The following is a 24,185-nucleotide window of genomic DNA, read 5'->3' as shown; positions in this document are numbered from 1 at the left end:
ACATAAACACACACACACACACACACACACTCACATGCTCACATGGATACACACCACCAAAAACAAGACACTTGCACCCATACAGAAGATACACTGGGGCACTTGCACACAGAGAAAGATGTTAGACACACAGTATGTTCAGTACAGGGTAGAGACGGCTAAGCTTCGCAAAGACACAAGGCGGTATTTTCTCCGTCAAGAGAGACACCTTTAAAGGGACTATTCCTTTGAGTCCGTGTGGCAGCAGTAATGGAAATGAAGGATTTACAAAATATAAAATAAGCATTGAATTGAAGCCTTCAGCAGAGCTGTGCTAATCTGTCTCGGATTCCACCCCTGGCTACGGATTACAAGATTTAGTCGCAATTTACAAGGAAGTCAATGACAGAATCATTTGAGAGGGGAGCAGAGCAGTAGATCACAGCAGCTATGTCTCACATGTGTCATTTAAACATGTGTTTTTGTTTCAGCACATTTAATCAATATTTTGATATTTTACATTAACAATGGATCACATGACTTGATGTGAAAGGGGTCGCTGAGTATTATCCTCCAACCCCACTCTTTGTAGCTTCATATAAACCATACAGACATGAGGGGGGTGTTGATCTTCTCGTCTAACTCTTAGCAAGAAACCAACTGATGGTTTTTCCCAAAATATCAAACTATTTCTTTAAGATGGCATAGGATAATCCCCTCCTGAACATGACCATAGTTTACTCACCTTGAACTCTTGAAGAAAACCTTTGCCTTCATGCCTCCAAGGCGAATGCATGCATGCTACTTGCCGATAAGTGCATAGCCCTTAGCACACATGCACAAGCCTTAGACTATTCATGTGGAAGTGTTTTAAATAGGTTTTTAGCAAGCAACATTTGTTTGGAATTACTGAGCATACAATTGGATAAATGGGACTTGGATTGTACTGCACGAGTTGTGCGTTAAACACGGCCTCTTATTCCTTTAGTTGGATTCTCTGTACACCATAGAGGGATGGGAGATAAATAGTTTTCTTCAATGATTCAAGGTGACACAGGGTGAGTAATTGATATACGAATGATAATTTTGATCGATCTTGTGCTCTGCTCCCTCTGCTCCGTTCACAAACGATACTTTATTTCTCTGAAGTCAGGATGCTGTTTTCTAGCTCCTGTCCTGTTGGTTAAACAGAGGACCCAGGCACAGCGTCACTGATTACACTTGATTAGTTTAGGTGAATGTTTACATGCATGAAGAACAAAGCATTGTGTGGCTGTTCATAAAGTAGAATGTATATTGACATTGAAACAAACATACAACTATGATTTCAGTGGAGATAATGAATGAAGATTTCTTATCCGACTTTTCTCAGCCATTATAGCTGTAAAGAAAACAACAAAATGCAAGTGCATGCATGATCAATTTCATCAGAGAAAAACCTACAGAAATCATCACATCATGCAGACATATTAGATACACACACACACGCACATGCACGCACGCAGGCACACACGCAGGCACTCACGCACACACACACACACACACACACACACACACACACACACACACACACACACACACACACACACACACGCACGCACACCCGAAGTTTACACTAAGCTCTCACTCATTTCATGGTCTAAAACTGTAAACATTACCAGTGAGTATGGTGTATGCGTGGTTCCTTTGTACATGGTGTGTTTGTGTGTTTGTGTTTGTGTTTGTGTGTGCGTGTGCGTGTGCGGTTGTGTGTGTATGTGTGTGTGCAAACATACCAATAAAGACAGCTGCCTTTATTCTGAACTGTAATGAACACAAGCAGACACACAAAAACACGGTCATGCTAAAAGAAGCACAACAGCCCTCACAATCAATCTTCAACTGAAAGTACATATAACTACGAATGTTCGTTTTTTTTTGTAAAGCAGCTCAAAAGACACAAGTACTGTTTGTGCAAGTATTTATATTTCTACTTTTTCTTCAGTTTTTGTTAATACGCTAGATCAATCACAGACTGAGAGGCACTTTTGTATGTTTCGTCTCGTCTCATCATCATCATCATCATCGTTTGTGAGGTAGTTTGTGATTAAAGAATTTAGTCCCAGAACTAAAAAAATGATGTAGACGGAAACTAAATTCCTGAAAGCACTGAGATAGAAATGCATGATGTAAAGAAACATTTTAGAAGATGTTTTTGTTTGTGGAAGAATGTCACTTCACCTGTGTGGGAAAAAAAAGAAACAATCTTTTTAATAATTTTTTAATATTTCAAATTGTTTTGATTTTATTTTATAAAACACTGGGATGTATGGTTTGTGTGTGAATGTGGACGTGTGTGTGTTTGATGATATAGATGTTGATCGGAAATCCAGAGAGAAACAATCTACACAGGCAACATGAAGCACTGTGAAAAAAAGTCTGGTAATAATAATGAACCACGGAACACCTTCACTTTTTTCATTTGAGAGAATTTAATAATAATAATAATAATAATAATGACAACAATAAAACGTCAAAATTCAAACAGTGTGCTTTAACTCGTTGGCATGAGCAGCTGAACACTCCATTCATATCAGAAACGTGTCACATGTCATCTGTGTGTACTCATTCTCTCACTGTCTGCCTGCCTTGAGATAAATGTCTGTTTTTACAATGAGTCCCAGTGGAGTGCTATGTTGTAGTATGTCTATGCATTGTAATGAAGGGGTTAAAAACAATAACTGTTGGATTCAGTCTGTGTTTTTATTGACAATTACAGTCAAACTGTCATTTTAACAAACAATGATTTAATTGAACTGACTTGTTAATTTCATGCCTATTAAAATATGTTTTCTTTCCCTTTAAATCGTACGTTTCTGTGACTTCTTCTTCATGTGGCACGCTGAGTTGAAACTGACTTACTGGAGTAACACAAGTGGGGGTACTTGGTTGGAAATGTTACACTTTTAATAGATAATGGGTGAATATGAATAACAAGTGAATATAAAACAACTGATTTCGCAAATATGTTCAACATTTCATTGCTGAACATATACATCGCCACCCTGTGGACAAAATGTCCTCAAAGATGCCATCACTTCAACAGTCTTTAGTTTATTGCTCCCCAATAAAATGCGTATATGAATGGTATGAATATGAAAGTGCACGTGTGTGTGTGTGTGTGTGTGTGTGTGTGTCAGCGTTACACATCAGTGCTCTCCCTCTCTGCGGTGTTGCCAGTTTCCCATTGGCTGTGGGAGCGCAGGTTGTGTTCAGGGGCCATGACTTGACCAATAGGAATGCGGTACGATGCTAAACTGCCGGTCAGCAGTAACATCAGTGTGGCTGTCAGAGTAGCTGCCCAGCTGCATGCTGGGACACCAATCTAGGGAAAGAGAGAGAGAGAGAGTTCTTAAGAAATATGAGTAACAAAAGAGAGTCAGTTTGAGTGAGAGCAAACTCTGTACAAAAAAAAAGGGTTGAAGAGTTTTAGCTTTAGCATCAGTCCAGTTTTGTTGAAGAAGGTATGCAAGATAAGTAAATGTAAATACTTGGAAATGAATACACTGGTTGGCAACTCCTGTTAATCTGCAGTATTTTATTTTTTGCTTTAGTAAGAATCGACTAAATCAAATGGACCTGTCCTCTGCATTGTGGATTGACACATCTGTGAAACGGTAGCGCCTCAGCCTTTTATGTCAAACGGCTGTATAAGTGACTAATCTCAAATAAACATGTAACACTGAAGTGTTGAAATACTGGTTAAAATCCTGATTTTTACTATAACCGGAATATGTTGAATATAGTAGTTTAGTATTTTTTTCCTAAATGTTGACTTTATGCTTAGGAGTTTTCAGTAAGTTCTGGGAGTGAACTACTGGCTGTGGCTCAGTCATAGAGTGAGTGGGCCTCCAATTGAGAGATCGGCGGTTCGTTCCCCCCCTTTCCCGGTCCACATGCCGAAGTGTCCTTGGGCAAGACACTGAACCTCGACTTGCTCAAATTGCTCCCCGTGCTGCGCATGGGTGTGTAAATGGTGTGTAAATGGGGTGTGAATGGGGTGTGAATGGTTAGATGAGATGGTATGTAGATGTCCACTGCTCTCTGTGTGAATGGGTGAATGTGACAAACACTGTGAAAGCACCTTGAGTAGACAGAAGACTAGAAAGGCGCTATATAAGTCCATTTCAACATACTTGCTCTAATGTCTTTTTGGTATGATTTCTTTTTATTCGTATATATGTTTTTTCATTGTTGATCTTTTTTTATTTTGGTTTAATCTAGTTCTTTGTAACCAATTTATTTAAATGTGTATATATTTAAATAATTTTTATTATCATTTATATTATATTATTTTTTTTACTCCAATGAGTCAATGAGTAATCGTGTTCAATAACTTTGATCTCAGTGTTGACCAAATAATTGTGATTATGATTCTTGCCATAATCAAGTATAGCCCTACACTACATATTTAAATAGGACATGACCTCTGAGTGCAGCAGACTTATCACTTTCAGCAAGATAGAAAAGTGCACCCAGGCTTTTCTGCCATGTCACCACTCTTTGGCATTTAGCATCTTGTTCCCCCCAACTGGAAGCTCTATATTGTTAAAAATCAGAGGCTAGAATTAAACCACCCCCAGCTTAAAGAATGGAAATAAACGGTGCACTTCATATACACATGTCTTGAGGTGTGTGTACTTACAGTTCCCAGCAGATTGCTCAGAGCGATGTCAGCATATGCAGAGAGGAAGGCTGCGTGCAGAGGAAAAGAAATTAAGCTAAATATATCCTCGCCACACTCACTCTGTATCTTTTTTCAGGTTGCTGACGTTCTGTGTAATCAGTGCTGGGTCAGAGGCTGGCTACACCTGGTCCTGATAGGAGACAGACTGAAAGCTCCAATTAAGACCAATTTACCTAATGTGAATAGATTAGCTCCCTGCCAAAGTGCTCAGCACTAATGTCAATGGTGCTTCAGCTGATATTTCAGGTGTGTTGTGAATGTGTTCATCAGTATTCAAGAAGGAGAGCAGAGGGAGGAAGGAGAACCCATTCTAAATCGATCCATTCAATCAAGCTTTTTATTGACAAATGACATGAATTATTAACCAATTAAAATACTTTGGTGCAGAGAAGTGTGCCTTGTTTGATTGGTTGGAGATAGTGAGTCTCCAGGAAGTCTTTATAGATCAAACAATATTGAGCTGAGTGTTTTTGTATGAGTTTATATGGAATCCAGTCAACAACCATAACGAGGGGCCTGCATTAGTGACTTTATTACGAAAACATTCTGAAAAATCACTAAAGCTATTTGAATTAAATATTTGAAAGTTCAATGTACTTGTTGAAAGGCTAAAGGTTAAGTTTGTAGGATTTCAAAGAGTGTTAGTTTAAAGATTCCGATACTATTATTGTCTATTTAATATGCATTGCATTGTTTTTCAGCTCCATGGACTGAGACAATGTGAAAGATTGCATTTGTTTCAGCACCATGGACAGAACATGTTGAAGCAGCTTATTGCTTTCTCTCGCCCTCCAGTGGTGAAGTACTTTTATGACAGAAGCAAAAAGATTTAACTCCTAACATCCATCACACTTCAACCGCTTCACTCTATCAGGGTCGTGCGGGGGTGGGGGGGTTGGGCTGGAGCCAGTCCCAGCTGACATCAGACGTGAGGTGGGGTACACCCTGGACAGGACGCCAGTCTAGAGACAAACAGAGACAGACAACCATTCACACTCACATTCACACCTATGGGCAATTTAGAGTCATCAATTGTCAACCTGCATGTCTTTGGACTGTGGGAGAACCCCGGAGAAAACCCACGCAGACACAGGGAGAACATACAGCCGGGAACTCCTAACATGCCTAAGGTAATTCATTTAAAGCAGATATTACACATATATGTATTTTTGCTGCTCTGAGCAAAGTATTTTTGATTTGGTGCTGTACTATCCCTTAAAATTCACCGTTGTCATAGACTCATTAACAATGTCATTATGCACAATAGATAGTCACTGCATGGGTGCTTGTGTTTTACCGCTGGCGATGGCAAAGAGGTGGGTCCTCCAGTTGAAGGTGAAGAAGAGTCCTCCAACAGCCATGCAACCCAGAGCTCCGTTAAACCCAGACAGACCTGAGTACAGAGAATCATGACGCACCGCCATGGATAAACCTGAGAGAGAGACACACACACACATACACACACACACACACACACACACACACACACAGCTTGATAAATCTAATTCCAAAAAACAATGAGTCACTGCTGGGAATCACACAGACCGACATACACTTGTGCTGATACAGGAACTTGAATCTGCTCTACTAGAAATATCCATGTGGTGGTGCTGGACACAAACTGTTGTATGGTTGCCTTCGGTACAAATGAATTGAATTAATTTGCGTGTAACCTAATAACATCCTAATAAGGAAATGTTGGTTTTCCCTTTCTATCCCCCTTTAACTACGTAGGAGGAATGTGAGAGTCTGATCCAACACAAAAGATGACCTTTTTGTTAAGTCCTACTAAAAACATAATTTGATCACAGGCCTGAGAATAGCTGTTAGTTTGGATGCTTGTGTAACAGTGTTTACAGGATATGGCGTGCCACTAAGGAGGAGCTAAGATGCCATTTTCAAGCGTCATATTAAGGTTTTTACAGCCCCCTCTGATCCTCTGTTCCCCTGTGGGGGTCTAATTCAGAGTTAATTCAAAAACTACAGCCAGTAGTCATGTGATGATGGTAAGAAGGGCTGGGTAGTGGAAGCGCTAACAAAAGCCCAGCATGTCTTCTCTCAGTGAGCCTGAAATAAATGCTTTCACTTTTCTTTTTTTTTCACTGTAAGGAGAGAATGAGACAGACTTCAGTTGAAATAAATCACACAGGACTAAGAACCTCTAATGGGACTTTAAGTGCATAATAAGATTAATTTTCACATTTCCTAAGTTTCAGTCAATAACATTTTAACAACCTTACAATAACAACTTCAGTATCAATGTTTTCTATTACATTTTTTATGATTCCATCACCGAGGCTCCGTGGTACTGCTGCAGTATTGATGTGGTAGGAGGGTGAACAGCAGGTCAATGTCTCACATCTGCACAAAACAAACACTACACTGAGAAGCTGAAGCTAGATGAAGACTGCGGGCTACGCATGTGGACCCAAATAAATCTCAGTGAGGCCAGAAGCATTGACCTTTTCTCCTCTGGCCTTCGGCAGCAGCTGCACCGTGTATTTCAGAACACACACGTGAGGGAGAACAACCATCAGAAAGAGTAGGGCCACTTCAGCTGCAAAGGCCAGTGAGCTTCATTCAGTATCTGCAGGCAGCATGATGCTGAGCAAAGGGAGATGGTTTGGCCCTCTGGTTGAAGGTTTCAAGCTTGTTTCCACCCAGTGTCACTGATGGGTGGGGTCAGAAGTGAGCTGTGTTGCACCTAACCGGCTGTTAAGTCGTAACGTAACGCCCTTTCAAAGTAAGATTTCCGGGTCCAAGCCGGTCCGAGCCTCGTATTTCTAAAACGTGGCAGTGCCTAATGTGTTTAAACAGATCTGAGTTTAAAAAAAAACAACGTAATTGTCAGCTTACCCCTTTCTTATCGATGAAAAAGAGGTCTAACTGTTATTGTTCACATGTGCAGCTGTTGTTGTCTGTTTTGTATCAACAGAGCGTTTGGACCCCAAATTCATATTTTTAAAGTTACGTCAGACTTGACAGCCTGATAACCTTGCCTGATATCAGATAGAACCTTCATCGTTTTACATTTCCATCTTCAGTCTGACATTGCCTGCACTCTTGTGATTGTTCCCCCATGGAAATAAGTTAGAGTTCAGCTATCACTGGTAACACTTTAATTAAGCTTACGTGTCAATAAGACTATATAATTGTTGATAAAAGCATCAAAAACATGCCCCTAACGATGAATGGCTAATCGTCAATCGAGGAACCACTGTTTCATATCACAATGCCATGTCTATAGACCTAAGCAACCTATGACCACACCAAACAGGGATGTCACAGTGTGCTGACACACCCTGGAGTCCACTTCTACTTCACTGCAGCAAGGTGGGAAGTTACACCACTGGAGGTTAGCAAACATATGATTTCCCGCAGCTGCTAATATGTAGGTTGCTCCTGAATATGTAGGTTTCCATTTTTTTGTGTGTGTGCATTTTCAATTTGCATGTTACCAAACCTGATTGGAAACACTGGAAACAATATATTGCAAAACTAGGGTTGACAAAATATTATATATACGGTATATATAAAACACCTTTACAAAGATTCTGACCACACCGGTTGAACCAACTCAGTGTCGACTCTAAATAACTAGTAGCCCTGTAAAGTTGCATTTTTGGCATTTCTGGGTGAGAAGTGAGAAGACTGCATCTGTGTGTGCATGTGTGTGTGTGTGTGTGTGTGTGTGTGTGTGTGTGTGTGTGCGTGCGTGTGTGTGTGTGTGTGTGTGGGAGTGTGTGCGTGTGTGTGTGCGTGTGTGTGTGCGTGTGTGTGTGTGTGTGCGTGATCAGTCCTGTAGCCCCACCCAGAGCAGCTGTCACTGCTCAGCTGTGAACAGAAATGAGCAATAAAGCTGCTCTCTCACTGTTTCATTGTTATATCCAGCACTTACATTTGTGGGAACATGACCTCTACAGCAGAAATGGTTTTTACCTTCAGATATTTTTACCTTTCTTGGTAAAAGCAATATCATAAGAAATTACTGAATGCTGCCTGACTGTGCAGAACAGTGACCGCGAGTAACCCCCCCCCCCCCCCCCCCCCCCCCCACACACACACACACACACACAGCAAGCTGAACGTGCTCCAGGGCGAGTTGGAAGGAATGAGCCTGGTTGCATTTATATATCACAATGTCGTCATTAGCACATAGAAGAAGCCCGTTCAGAGCCATTTAAAGCTAAAATGCATAGCAGTCAAGATGAAAATGTACGACCTAAAATATATATTAGCCCCTGCATCTTCCCTGTATTGATACTGCAGGATTTTCCAAAGAATTCAGCCGTAGTAAATTTTGGAAGCTCTCCTGAAGATATATGACCCTCGGGCGGTGCTGTGATTGATTTCCTTATTACCAGTGTGTTGCAGTTTGGCAGTCTGGTCCTGAAGCAGGCTGACCACACCCCAGCACTGTCTCCCCACTCTGTTTCTGCCTGGCTACTCTGCCGCTCCCTCACGCAGCTACCCTCTTCTGCAGCCTACCTTTAACGCGCTGGCTCCCTCTGCACTCATCTAGTCTCTTCCTCGTTCCACAATTAGTTGTCTTCCACTATTCTTCCTGTTAAGGTCACCATTTCCCCGTTGTTTCTCAATGCCAGTACTTCCCTTGTTCCCTTCCTTGATTCCTTCATCACACCCTCTCACTCTGCTACCCCTGTTCCCTCCCCACATAAGGGTGTTATTAAAGACTAACGACAATGTGGGAGGGAGGCCCCAGAGGATACTACAATTTCTTTTAAGGTTTTTTCCAATATGTGTGTATGTGTGTGTGAGTGAGTCTCTCCAGTGTGATATTTTCTATGCTAATAGAGTGAGTCAGGAAGCTCTTATCATATCAAACCCCATATCTCCTCTCCTCTCCTCCAGTTTGCTCTCTGCATCAAACCACAGTGACAAGCTGCAGAGTAAATGAAGGACAGGGCAATAGGTTGGAATAAACAAATGAAATGAACCGTACATAATGTCTTGTTTTCCGGTGTTAGTGCGTTAGTATCATGGCGAACTGTGCATTCAGGCCTTTGCTCTTCATTCAGCGGGTGCATCCATCATTCTGTCCTCTGATGGATTCGAGGGGAAACTGTTTGCGGATGCAGCTAAATGGATTGCTCTGTAGGTTACTGTATGGGGATATGAGCTTACTTCTACAACCCCCTGTCTATGTGAATGCTTCTAAAGCTTCTGATCTAATGTGTGCTTAGAATATTATTCTTTTTTTAAGTTAAGAAGTTTAATCTTTGCTGTAAAAAGCCCTATTAAACCAACTGTACAGAAAGTGGAATATGTTAAGATGAATAAGTGTCTACAGCGATGTGGTTCTATGAGCCAAATGCTAACATTAGCATGCTAACATGCTCGCAATGTTACAACAACATGCCGAGGCTGATGGCAATTCTATCCTCTCTGTGTCTTTGACTTTGAGGGGAATGACTGAAACAGCACTGTAGCTGCACTTTCTCCCCATATGTTGTATAGTTGTGACATCACAAACATACAGAAGTCCTGACGGCTCGTTTAAAGGCACCGTTGTTGCATGCATTTCTCTGAGGACTAAGTGTTTGGATGATTTACAATATCTTATCAGCACCATAACTTGCTTTATAATAATGATAAAACTTGGAAATCCACTTTTCTTATTCACAGAGAACTGTCAAGACTATAAGTGCTATGGTCTTATTTTGTATTATGACATTGTCTTTTAGAACAGGTCATAAATACAAATATTTTTTCACTAAACTCGGGGGCAGACAAAGTCGCCCGCTTCTTTTTCCTGTCTGATGCTTCACCTACATTATGTCAAACCAACGATGGCAGTTACATGAAAAACTTACTTTTATTTGTTATGCCACATCCTAAATACAAAGCTACTCAAAAAAAAAACCCCAGTAGAGTTCACTGACTGCCTCTCTTTCTCATCCCTCCCATATTTGATCCCCCTTTAATAAAATGAATGCAGCAGGAGGTGGAGGTTCTGGCCTAGATACAGCCACTTATTTCCTGCTCTGCAAACCCCTTATGGGAATAGTTCACGACACAGTGCTTTGACTTACAGCTCTAAATGTGGCCTCACGCCTGTTCCAGACCACCTCCTCGCCCTCTGACCCATGCCACTGTGTCTCTGTCATTCTCACTCCTCCTTACAGACAAAGCATGCAGCAGTAAGAGGTGATGAGGCAGATTACTCAGAGAGCCACAGTGATTCTTTTCATTTTTCATTTTCATTTTCATTTTCTTCCAAACAAAGTTTCAAAGAGCCTAACAACAACAAAACTATAAAGATAGGAATACGGATTATTAAAATATGATGTTAAAAACATGAAATTCCCTACGTATATAGCAGAATTTTTAATAAGTGATATAAAGTTAGTGAGCAACTTATGAGATGCTAATGTATGAACAGAGAAAGCTCTGTTGAAATGGCCCCAGAATGACACTGCCTGAGGATCTCAAGCTGCACAGTGCATCACAGAGGGCTCATGAACTGCATCTAAAATGTAGTTGCAAGCTTTTTCTTGCAAAGCCTTAAAGGGTGAGGTTAATGTTGAGTAATGCACTAACGATATTACTTGAAGAATAAAACAGATATTAATGTTTACTCAGTTCTGCATTTCGGCTGCTTTCGGTTAACTGCTGAAATACAACAAATTGCTTGTTGATAATCATCTCCAACAATATTTTATTGGAAACTGATGTGAACACATAAGGCACATTTAAAAGATGAATGATACATTTTAAAGTGCAGTTTTCCACTAATATACCCTAGCTAGTATTCTATATTTTCTTATTGCCAACAAATGCCATAAAAAGTCAGTCCCTTTAAATTTCACTTAATTAAGGATTTCCTAAAACATCTTATAGCAAATGCTGCAGGAGTACATAGTGCATTTGCTGGGGGCTATTTTCAGCTGTGGATAATATACGTTTGGTGCTCAAGTGAGTATATACAGCAAGCTTTTGTTTGTGAGTTTTACTCTTAATGAACTACAGTAAATTGCTAATGTTCATCGTAATGAGAGGGAGCATCACCTCATATGTGCCATGTGCTTTAATAACTCTGCAGAGAAACTCTAAGGTACAGAGTCATACGCTATAACAGCCTTTGGATACACAGACAATACTCAATAGGTTAGAATACAAAAGGCCTTGCAAGGCTTATCCATCATACATTCAAAGCAACAGCAACTAGATCAACACTCCAACTCTCAGGCAGCCAGAGCGGAGGAGGAGACTTAATGGAAAAGTTTACAGCAGCATTTTAGATTTGGGGAAGATAAAAGATTATATCTGGTGGAGCCCTGAATTACAAGCATCCAAATGAAAGAAATACAATTGTGGTTGGCCTTTTTCAAGATCAGTGACAGCTACAAATGGTTGAATTTGGGCTATTATAGTTAAAACGAAGCTCACTGGAGAAAACATGGAAAGACATGATAGGGAAGAAGAGAGAAAGAAGAGAGAATAAATGACAGCCATACAGAGAGCATGTTCTCTATATTTTTCTTTATTCTTCCTGTTGTTGCTTCCTCTCAGTTCTGGTGCCTACACAAGCTCATTAAAGTCACATCTCTTTGATCGCATTGTTTTTATAGCAGCATTGTGTGTGTGTGTGTGTGTGTGTGTGTGTGTATGTCCAAGGGTTTGTGCAAGTGTGTGTATGTACAAGCTCACTCCCACTTCTCAGTTTCTTACAAAATGACTCATAGCCCCCCCCCCCCCCCCCCCCCCCCCCCCCCCATACACACACACACACACCAAAGTATTTTAGAAAACTACTGTATATTTAGCAGCAGACAGAAGCAGGGCGCTGAAGTCTTTTAAACTTCTAGCATTTCTCATTCGCTCTCTCTGAATGGAGTCACAGTGATGCAGATGTGAAAGGCGCACAGAGCCACAGGCCTGTGCGTTTGTACAGAATCCAGTGAGTTTTAGTGCCCGGCTAATTGCTCGGTGTCTTTTACAGCTGCCCACAGGCTGCTGCTGCTGCTGCTGCTGCTGCTGCCTGTCTTACACTTCCATATTTACTGTAAATGCACTGCTGACATTCTGTCATACATACATACTGCCAGAAGGCTTTAACAAACCTTACTTTAACCTTGTTAAAACATACTGTCATTCAACATTTGCCATACAGGGAGCTGAGCTTGCAATCTATGTGAGGCCCTGACCTAATGGTTTGATAAATGGAAGGTTGATACTTCTACTAAGTCAAAGGTTTTCTGCATCCTGATAGCATTTTGATGTTGGCACAGGTGGGTGATGGTGGCTTGTGGCTGCAAGTATGGTGTTAGTTTTATGACCTGTTAAAAAGACTATATGTCCGGGATGGAGAAACAACATGAAACAATGCTATCTACTGTAATTGTATTTGTGCTGACAGCTCCCTGGTGACCAGCAGACCTTTTGTCTTTTAGAGGCTGTTGTGGGCTCCACTGGTACCAACCATGTCACACTAGCTAGTTGGGACGTGGGGCTAAATAACGCACCCAAAGTTAGATATGATTTTGGTGAAGAAAAAACTGGCACGACTATTTTCAAAGTGTCCCTTGTCTTATGACCTTAAAAATATAACAAGTACTCACTGTCCAATCACTGAAAAATGCACCTGCAGAAACCTTAAAATATTTTGATACCAAATCACATCTTCTCTAATGTGGTATTTTGGAGGGAGGTTTGACCACTTTTATTCATTATCAAGTGGTAACAAATGGTTAAATTTGGTAAAACAAATGATACTGGAGACATAATAGAAGAATGGGAATCTTAAAGGTGCGTTCAGACCAGACGCAATAGGCGCGATAGAAGCAGCGCGATGATTGGACTTGAAGTTGAAAAAATTTAACTTGCTGAGTAGTACTCTCCATTAATGCGTTAAATGTTTCCCACAGCCAAGGACAATTATTATATGTAGATATATAGAGATACTGGCACTGAAAATGTGTGGTGCCCCTAGACACTGAATAATGTGAAACTAGTTCAACCTATTAAACACCACCATCATAATATGCAGTCAGTACAGTACAGTATGAGTTACAAAATAATACAATAATATTCCCACTTTGCTAACTCTCCCACTCCTCCCACATACACGCACACACACACACACACACACACACACACACACACACACACACACACACACACACACACACACACACACAGACGGAGACTCACCGGCCAATGTTCCAACTGCTGATCCCAGCAGAGCATGGGCGGCCAGCAGGGGGGAGTAGAGCAGAACAGCTCCCAGGATGAGGAGGGAGGGCCCCATAGCTCCACAGGCAAAGATCTGACCCACACCCAGAGGGATGCCACGCATCACCTGAACAAGAGAGAGAAGTCAGGAGGGTTTTGAGAAGAGTTTACACTACGGAGCATATTGCAAATTATTATACCCAAGTTTTTAAATACAAATAAATATAAATACAGTTCCATGAGCAGAAACACACTCACGGAACATAATGACAAAATGTGTGTAATATACAGTCAGTGACAAGTGAAGAGTTTCCATGGCAACAGAATGGGTGCACCTGCTTGTCGCTGCTATTTACAAGTCATAAATGGTGTTTATTTATATCGGCACCAAACACAACTCTTGTGCATGCGTGCTTCTATGTAAGTGTACACGTGTGTGTGTATATGCACTATGCACGTGTGTGTTTGTCTGCAGAAAGATTAAATATGCCGTCTACTGTGGCAGTGCAGCCAGAGCGCCCTCTTTAGCAAAGTGAAAGCTGAAGACATTAAATATAAATAGGACCGACGTCATCGCCGTCTCCAGAGAGAACCAGAGGAAAGACAAAGAGGAGAAGAGGAGGAAGGTGGAAATGGAGATGGGTGGAGGAAAAGGAAGGCAATAGAGAAGAAAAATGGGACGAAAGGGGAAACTAGAAGGAGAGAAAGAGAAGAGATGGTTTCAAATCCCCCGTTATTCTGCTGTCCTTCAAATATTGCTTACCTTCACTAGTTATTTATTGTAAGTTGATATATGAGGAAGGAGAGCGAAGGAGGAAGTGATGAAAGAAGATGTAGAGAGTGGGAGACGGAGGAGGCAGAGCTGCATGGCAGAGCAGAGACATGGGTAGAGACAGGGGAGAACGATGCAGAGAGATAAAAAGAAGGATTAAGAGGTTTCAGATCGCCAAAGTAACAAACCAAAGGGAATTTCTGAAATGAAAAGGAGAGCATTTATAGGACGAGGGGCGGACAGATGGGAAGAGAAAAAAGAGAGAAACTCTGAAATAGTGGTAGAGAAAGAGAGAGAGAGAGACATAATTTGAGATGAAGGGCCTGAAACTTGTGGAAAGTAATTATTTAGTGTGAGGGACATACTGTGCCACAGGGTGTGATGCTTTTTCACAGAATACTGTGTAAATCTTGATTCTATATTCAGGACACCTAACAGCGCTGAGAGGGTTTAGTCAGTGTAACTAATGTAGTTATGACAGTGCAGGAATACGTTTCTATGACATCCTTCTGCACTCCTGGAGGAACAGAAACTTCTTAACTTATAGATCCTTTTCTGGAAGCCACGGGGTGTTAGAACCTAATTTAGAACAATGAACAGTTCTTAAATCGATGTTCTTATCGCAGCTTGAGAAAGGAAAAGTGTATTACACAAGCATCCTTACTACCAAAAATCTTAAATAAACTCTCCCAACTGTATGTTAACCGTTGAACTGTGCTAACTTTAAGTTAACTTTTTTCAATGGGGGCCTATGTGACACATGCAACACCACATGACATACTTTCCCCTGCGTGGTGATACGGTTGTGTAGTTCCGTAGAAAGAAAAATAGTTCCTACATGAAACTGCTCACAACAGGTCTGTGGATTATCTTGAGTAACTGGCTCAGGATTTCTCTGGTACCATTTAGCTCCATTATATAGTATATAGGCAAACATCTCTACAGCCAATATCTCCAACACTGAGCAACTCAGTATACTTTACGGGCGTGGGCTAACAAACTACTAATACGAATGAACTACTTTGCTAATGTACATCATAAGGAGAGGGAGCATCACCTCTTATGTGCCATGTGTTTTGAGTAACTCTCGTTACATTTGAAAGATGACATTGCTTTTTTTAAATTCGGATCACGTTACCAAACAAAATGTTTGGAACGCTTCAGCCACCAAATTGAAATAAAATTCAGTCGCTCCTCAAGCATTGTGATGCCAACTATCTCACAGAGATCAAAAGCAGCAGCTGGTGAATCTGGAATCTCGTGAGAAGCACCTCAAGCCCAATTTGGTGGCTGAAGCGTTCCAAACGTTTTTTTTCACAGGGCGACTGTGCAACTGCTTGCATCCTAAGTGGACTTTCATTGCCATAAATTTAGACCTAAAGGTTTTATTGGTTTGCAGTTTTCTCCTTGGCTTTGTAAAGGTAACCGCAGCTATAAAATCCCCCTCGACCTGACTGAAACACACGCTCCACACAAATGGAACAAAATAACACTTTATCTCGAATGCAACAACCTTACTTCCACTATGACTTCAAATCACCAAGAATTGTTAATTAAAACAGTTTGGGCTGATTATAATTTCCAAGCAGAAGCTCCATCAGTTAACTGTTGCTAAGTAACTGTGAGTCATAGCTGGCAGGTATTATACATATTGTGCTCCTATCAGTTACTTGTTCGCTCTGGCTGCAACAAAGCTAAGAAACACAGAGGATAACTGGTCTTAATTCAGCTCTCTTTTTGTTTGTCTTCCTTCATCATATATCCTGTCACTCCTAATAGTCCCCTTTGAGACTGCTAATGATCTGCACCTGTTTGCTAACAGGTGTGACTTGATGGGCTTTCTCTGTTCAAATATCTCTGCAAGTGGTGGAATGCTGATGAAGACAAAATGCAAATTGAGTGCTCTTTCCAATCTGAGCAGGCAAAAGTGCTGCAAACATATAAGCGAACTGATAGAAATCATTATAATACTTGTTATAATAACCTCCAATGAATGAAGTTAAGACATCTTAAATCCAACAACTGACTAATTCCCAAACCCAGGTACAGATGATACTTTGGTGTGGCTATAGATACCATACATGGGTTGCAGTATATAAATAGGCATGTGAATATGAATTTGCACACATAAACAGCTGAAGCTAAGTACTGTCTTATGTGGAATAAGCTCACTGGCCATTTACTGCCAAGCTCCAACACGTTCTAAATGTCTCATTTTAATTTCTACAGGTGGACCAGCGACAACCTTACCCAGCGTCTATGGGGCGTCTACTCTACCACTGAGCCACTAGGTGCCCCATATAAATAATAATACATTTTATTTATGGGCACCTTTCATGACACTCAAGGTCACCTAACATATACAAAAAAATAATAATAAAACAACGAAACAGAAGTAGAAAAAAACAAACCGTGGGTTACAACCGGGCAGGAGCTGTGGTGAGGGGCATGGAGGAGGAAGAGCGGAGAGTGTGGGTAGGTGTGTAGTTGTGGAGCAGGTCAGAGAGGTGAGGAGGTGCTTTGTTGTGGAGAGCTTTAAAGGTGTGGAGGAGAATCTTGAAGTCATTGTAGTTGTTGGAGGACAGGGATGATGTATTTAATGGTTCGGGTTCTGCAGATGATCCGGGCAGCTGCGTTCTGGTTCAGTTTAAAGTTTATGGAGGAGTTTGAGTGGGAGATCGGAGAGGAGAGAGTTGCAATAGTCAAAATGGGAGGTGTGCTGGTGAGATGGACGGAGGCAGTAAATATTGCGTAGGTGGAAATATGCAGACTGAGAAATGTCATCGATATGGGATTCAAATGATAGAGTGCTGTCAAGGACGTTGCGGAGACAAGGAGATATTATGTTTTACTGCAGTTAAGTTGAGGAAATTTTTTAGTGAACCAAGATTTGATTTCTAAGAGGCAATCAGAGAGAAGATGGTGGGAGGGTGGTGTTGGGGTGGGCGGACAGATAGAGCTGGGTGAAGTCTGCATAGCAGTGTAAATGAAAACCAAATTTCTTAAAGATGTGATCAAGTGGAAGGAGTTATGATGAAGAGGAGAGGGCCTAGAACTGAACCATGAGGAATGCCGTTTGTAACTGGGGAAAGCTGTGATTGAAGTTTTTGAGTTGAACAAACTGGTAGCTGCCCGAAATAAATGATTTGATCCAGGTGAGTGAAGTGCCAGTGAAACTGATGGAAACTAACCTGTGAAGGGAGGATGTGATGAGAAATGGTATGAAATGCTGCGCTGAGGTCGGGGAGGATGAGTAGTGTTAATATCCAGAGTCTGCAGCCATCAATAGATCATCAGTAATTTTTTACCAGGGCTGAAAATCCTAAAAAGTTTATCTATTATCTATTAACCAAGGTGTTATATTGTGGGTACCCAGATGTCCCCGAGTCTTTTACTCTTTTACCAAATATTGGTAGAAGCCACTAGATCCAGTGGATGTGTTCCTTTAGAGCTTGAGTTCCTACTGATAGAAGAGTGGCTCCTGGCTTTCATATCAATGAACTCAACCAAAAAACTATGGATCAGACACGAGACGGTCCAACTGGCAGTCATTTCCTCTGTGTCACATGCGATTGGTCACATGTGACCCTTAGCCACATAATCACTGAAGTAAATACTGGACTCATTTTTCACAAGCCACATCCGTACTGAACATTCTAAACACACCAAAACTTTTCAGACGGTCGATCAAGAGAAAGTTAACTTTGTTTGAAACCTGTTTCTGTCTCGTGAGATTGGCAAACAAAGCAAAGTTAATGTCTACTTACGTTTGTGAATGCCTCAGATAAATACGCCTTGCAGTGTTTAACATGGCTCTGTGAATATCTAATGTCAGTGAAAAAAAAAAAAAACTATGTACATATAACTTTTCATCCTTTCACATGAAGTTCACTACACTTTCAAACAAGGCTGCGGCCACTTAGGAGACAGGAAGTGATTACCATTTTGTTACATTGGTGCTGTCTGATGTGCGCTAACTGCTGTGTAGAGAATATTTGACTCAACATACGGACGTTAAATTAAATGTTGGATCGGCTCACCTCTACTGCAATGAGCCCGGTGCCATTGGGCTCCAGCGCCCCCGGTGGTATAGACGAGTGGTGTGGAAAGTAGGGGTTGTTTGGGCCAGTACAAAGGAGGTAGAGGAAAATGGTGATGTTGAAGGGGAACACAGCGACGGGCAAGTCCCAGCGGTCCAACACTGGGGAGAGACCACTAGACAGAAAGACACTGGAGATGGGGGACAGGGGTGGGGGTGGGGGGGAGTGGAGGTGATGATCATTTTTTAACGAAATGCACTTTATTTACACGTTGCAATAAATGGTATGCAGACTGTTTATATTCACACTGAATGTGTTGGCAATAGTGTCTTTTGGTTCCCTTGGAGACAGGAGTGATCGCTACTGTAAATGACTCACACTACTGTTGCAAAATCTGCAAAACCTAAAAAAGAAATATGATTACTTATATGAATTCACTTTTTTCAATCAAGAGAAATAGGCTGCAACTAATCATTTTTCTAATTAATTAGAAGTCTGTTTATCTTGATTAACTATTGAGAGTGTTGTTCCAACCCCGTCACAGTGTTAACTATTTTACACTTTCAAAAAGTGTTGTTTTAACTCGATCTAGAAAGGACCAATATAGACACTTTGAAAGTGTTGAATTTAACTCCCAGGGAGATGAATTAACACTTCCAAATTTGCTGTGTGAAGTGTTTGTAATATTATGGCATACAATATTACCAGAGACTGTCCTCACGGTTAACAGCATTGGTGAGTTGTTTAAAATGACCTACATTGTGTTCCATAAAAGCACCCCGTGTCCTTGTGTCTCACCATGTAGCTGACCCCAAGCAGACAGGCAACAGCAGCCACCAGTACCAGTCTCCAGCTGAGCTGAACACTCCCATCAGCAAACTCACCAACATGCCGTTAAAACCATGGAGACCTCCTGACACCTCCGTGCTAAACACACACACACACACACACACACACACACGCACACACACACACACACACACACACACACACACACACACACACACACACACACACACACACACACACACACACACACACACACACACACACACACACACAAAATCACACTAATGTCTTTCATTTTGTATTCTAAAGATATACACAGTAAGATGTATTTCATGATCAAAACACACATTTGTGTATTGTTTATGGATCCTCCTTAAAAAAAAAAACAATTCCGTTTTAATGAGCAGAGGCTCCAGGGTGACATCTATTCAACATGTCAAACTTCAACACATTAGGAGCCCCAGTTCAGCTGGAATTATTTTTAAAACCTTAAAACAAGGTTATGTATTAGCACATCATAGGCTGCTGTGCATGGCTTACAGTAAGTATTGGGACATTAACCAAAGTAAGAATTGCCTGGTGTAGGTGAACACAGCAGTCATGAAGTTGTTCTCATGAATTTTAAGATCCCTCAATCAACCTCAGTCATAAGGTCGAGCAAATTATAGGCTTGAGTTACAGGGTCTGCTTCCAAGCAACAGGCAGGTTTTTAATGAGGGTTCGGTTATCTACAAGGTACATTCTTCTGTTGTGTGGTTTCAAGATACACAGATCATTAAATATGTACATACAAATGTACACTTTATGAGCTTCTGTGTCATTTCTGTGTGTGTTTATGAATATATTAATATCGTTCCACCTGTCTTGCCCCATTATAACTGCTGTTAGTGTAGAGGCCAGTACACCCAGAGTTCCCAGCAGGGCCTGCCAGGGGGAGGCCCAGTACAGAGCTGCCATAATGAGAGCACCGCTCAGCGGGTTGTTGGCTAGGATCACTCTGGTCACCCCTCTCAGGCCCCACACGGCCAGCTGCAGCACATACAGCTTGTCTGAAGACACAGAAAGAACATTTTTGACACATTTTTTTCTCGCCAGCATTTTTCCCCAGACCTTGCTTTGGAAAATGTACATTTCTCAAATGTAGTAAAAGTGAAAATAAAGACGCAAACTGCAACGCAAAGCATATTCCTCGGCTGGATATCTGGATGGCGATACATGGTTTTAAATAAGATTCAAGATGGGAGTTTAATGATGATTATGTTTTATGTTGGAGGAAGAGTGCAGCGTGGGAGTTGTGTGATGATTGCGTCTGCATATTTTAATGGCAACATAAGCATTTCAGTTATTTATTTATGATTATGGCATAAACAATTTCCAGGTGTATTTTAAAAGCTTAATTAAGTTTTGTCTCACATTCTGAGACAACTCATACTTGACTAACTCCCAGACTAATTCTACAGAGGTCATACAATATGATAAAAACAATAAAATGTTATACTTGGGTTCAAGATTAGAAGTAAGAACATGTTTTGAGGTGTAGCAGTGTATTGTGAGAGTTTTCCTACCCTGCATGTACTTATCCAAGTGCTCCATGTCCCCAGTACACGAGAGCAGACCGTTCAGCACACGCCGGCTGAGGCTGGCCCCATTCCTGCTGGCCTCCTTCACCTCTGTTCTGGTATCCATCCACATCCCTGCAGCTGCTGGACTACACCACTACAGAAGTGATAAATATGTTGTAGCAATGTTGGAAAACCCCAGAATTCCACTTGACTTTTTTGCTTCTTTTTTGTTCTTCTTACTCCTCTGTTTGTTCTCCTGTTGCCTCTTCCTCCCCTTTCTCCTCAGTCATCTCTTCTCCCCCTTTTCCTCCTCTCCTCTTCCTCCCTGGTGAGGTTTAAGGGGATGACTTATAAACTTCCCTCCGCTTTCGACCGGCCGTGCCACATATGAACAAAGTCCAACACCTTCAGGACTAATGAAGAAGAGGAAGGTTGATGAACCCCTGGCCCCAGCTCTTTTTCTTTTCTTTTTTACCCAATTCACAATCACATTGTCCCTCTGTCCTCTCTTTGCGCTTTCTCTCCAAGCCTCACTGTGACATCTCTTTACCTATTGTTTGTCCATTTAAGCCACTCATCTACTTTTTACTGCAGGGAGCGCATGAATTGTTTGTCTTTCCTTCATTCGTAAAGCCATTAGTGCGTGTCGTGTTATCTCAAGTCTTTCCCAAAGGTGTAATATATAACCCAGCTATCTCTGCCGCTCAGAACAAAACAGATGCACTAAAAGAAGAATACTGACACCAGGTTCTTCTTAAACTTCTCAGAGGCAATTCTTTTGCTTTTGACTTTCTTTTGACGTCAGTCTTTACAAGCTCCTCACACTGCTTGTGCCTTTGAAAGATTTTTTCTGTTTATTTTGTTCCCGCTTGAAGAAAAGTTGCGAGTTCTTCTTCCTGTCACCTTCCTCCAGTTTTTAGTGCGCACATCTTTGTTTGTTACATCCAATAGAGAATCTTTTGGGGATCAGTGGGGATTCAAAAGCCTTGTTTTTGCAGGTGAAAATTGGGGTGCCATTCAAGAGCCCCTGACAACTCATCTCTCTCTCTCTCTCTCTCTCTCTCTCTCTCTCTCTCTCTCTCTCTCTCTCTCTCTCTCTCTCTCTCTCTCTCTCTCTCTCTCTTTTTCTCTCTCTCTATCTCTCTCACTTCCTCGGTCTCCCTCGCTCTATCCATCTTTTACTGTATTTGCTTCAATAAATACATCCGCGTCCCTCTGTTGGTGCTCAGCTCCTTCCATCAATCACAGACTGTGAAGCAAGGGAAGAGAGCTACAGATGGACATGCACGCCAGAGTGGCCTTTAATAAGAGGAAGAGATGCAGGTAAATGTTCGCAGATTACACCTCGACCTGCAAATGTTTTGTTAAGGGGAAACACACAGACACACGCAGCTGCACATGAACACCACATCAGTGCAAGTCAGCGTACAGATGCTACGTTAAATTGAGATATTCATGTTCAATATTCACAGAGGGCTAATTTACAACAATTTAGTAACACGTACTACTTAAAATATTCAGTAAAGGATGTTGGTTTGTATTGCAATGAGAGTCAAAAAAGACAAAAACAAACTCTCATTATTACCCTGTAAAGCACATTGAATCAGCCCGGTGCAGGAACCTGACATGTACTAATGAACTACATACCCACAATAATTCACAGTTAAACTCACATTATATGAGCTAAATCAATGCATTTACAGTGTCTTTAGAGCCACAATGATACACTAGACTTGATGATTGCTACCTGGTTCCAGATATAGCAATCCCAATAGTACTCCTGTCACATTAAAATCCACAGACAATAGAGGAACACAGAAGTATCAGCAACTGTCCAGAACTTCAAATGGATACAATGTTATTTACAAATATTATTGTATTAACCTCAGGCAGAGTTTAAATTTAAAATAAACTAGATGACAATCAAAACTAATGTGAGTATTTGGATCGGTTCACAGAAACTCCCCAAAGCAACTAAAATATCTAATTACTGGAGCGGCTGAAGAATCCAATCTCCACCGCAAATGAAGCATGAGGCCCTCATAACATCACAGATGAGGTGCTGAAACTACAGCCCATCTGGACACCAAGACGTACTGATCATACTGTTCATCCAACACTTAAATGCTGCTCATATTGACACACTTCACATTTAACCCATTGATAAAAGGCAGGATAAAGGATTATTGTGTTATTTAGTAGAGAGACTTCCTTACAATGATGATGGACATTTTTCTCTTTGCTCTTTCGCTCACTCCCTCTCTTTCCTCTCCTGTTATGAATCGCATTGTGGAAGAGGGAAAATTGTGACACACTGCATTTATTCTATTTTCATTTGAGGTTATGTTTCGTTTGTCCTGGGCACAAAGAGATATTTGAAATAATAAAAACGTAACATTTTCAATTCAGGGCAAAATGTCAGCATCTTTAACACTGGCTTATGTGCACGAGTATCATTGCAATAGGCTCTTCTTCTTCTTCACAGTCTACTGGAAAAAGGTAAGAAGAGTAAACAGGCTGATTGATCATGTTTGCCACCATAATTATTATCATTTTCATATTCTGTCACCTTAGCTGTGCTTGTTTCTACTATTCTGTTGTATTAACTGTCTTAACATATACGTTATATTCACATTACTATAAATATTATAGTTACTCTTAGGCTTTGCTTGCATCTCTGGAAGTGTGTCTGTCTGTCTCTCTCTGTCCATCTGTACGTCTTTTCTCTCTCTCTCTCTCTCCTTTTCTTCCTCCCCAACCGGTGCAGACAGATGTCCGTCCTCCACAGAGCTGGGTCTGTCTGACGTTCCTGCCTGTTATAGTGAAGGTTTTCGTTGCCACTGTACTCTACAGAGGAATTGTTGGGTCTATGTAAATCATAAAAAGTCATTGAGTGTGGTCTTTACCTACTCTGTAAAGTGTCCTGAGATAACTTTTGTTATGATTCGACACTATAAATAAAATTGAATTGAATTGAATTGAATTGATTGGCTGCAGGTATTATGAGGCCTCATTTCACTGCAAAAAGCTAAAATACCCCCAACTTTTAGTTTTGCTGCCTTTTCATTACCAGTCCTCTCAGCTCCTTAAAGGAGAAAATGTTAAGCTGAATGAGGCTCTGC

The 24,185-nt window shown here is 41.1% G+C and overlaps 1 protein-coding gene across 1 annotated transcript; it reads right to left on the bottom strand.

Annotated features, from left to right (window-relative positions):
* Positions 1 to 3,160: 3,160 nt before the first annotated feature.
* Positions 3,161 to 21,193, bottom strand: LOC310963981 (urea transporter 1; the record flags this gene model as incomplete). The annotated part of the gene is made up of 8 exons (XM_083936938.1): positions 3,161 to 3,343; positions 4,664 to 4,713; positions 6,003 to 6,137; positions 13,880 to 14,027; positions 18,713 to 18,902; positions 19,511 to 19,639; positions 20,361 to 20,550; positions 21,067 to 21,193. 8 exons carry the CDS (start codon positions 21,191 to 21,193, stop codon positions 3,161 to 3,163), a joined length of 1,152 nt encoding a protein of 383 aa, XP_083793064.1.
* Positions 21,194 to 24,185: the final 2,992 nt, after the last annotated feature.

Source organism: Echiichthys vipera (assembly GCF_963691815.1).
Source record: "Echiichthys vipera genome assembly, chromosome: 22".
Lineage (NCBI taxonomy): Eukaryota > Metazoa > Chordata > Actinopteri > Perciformes > Trachinidae > Echiichthys > Echiichthys vipera.
Note: the sequence above shows the minus strand (reverse complement) of the source record. Positions and strands in the feature narration are given on the sequence as shown.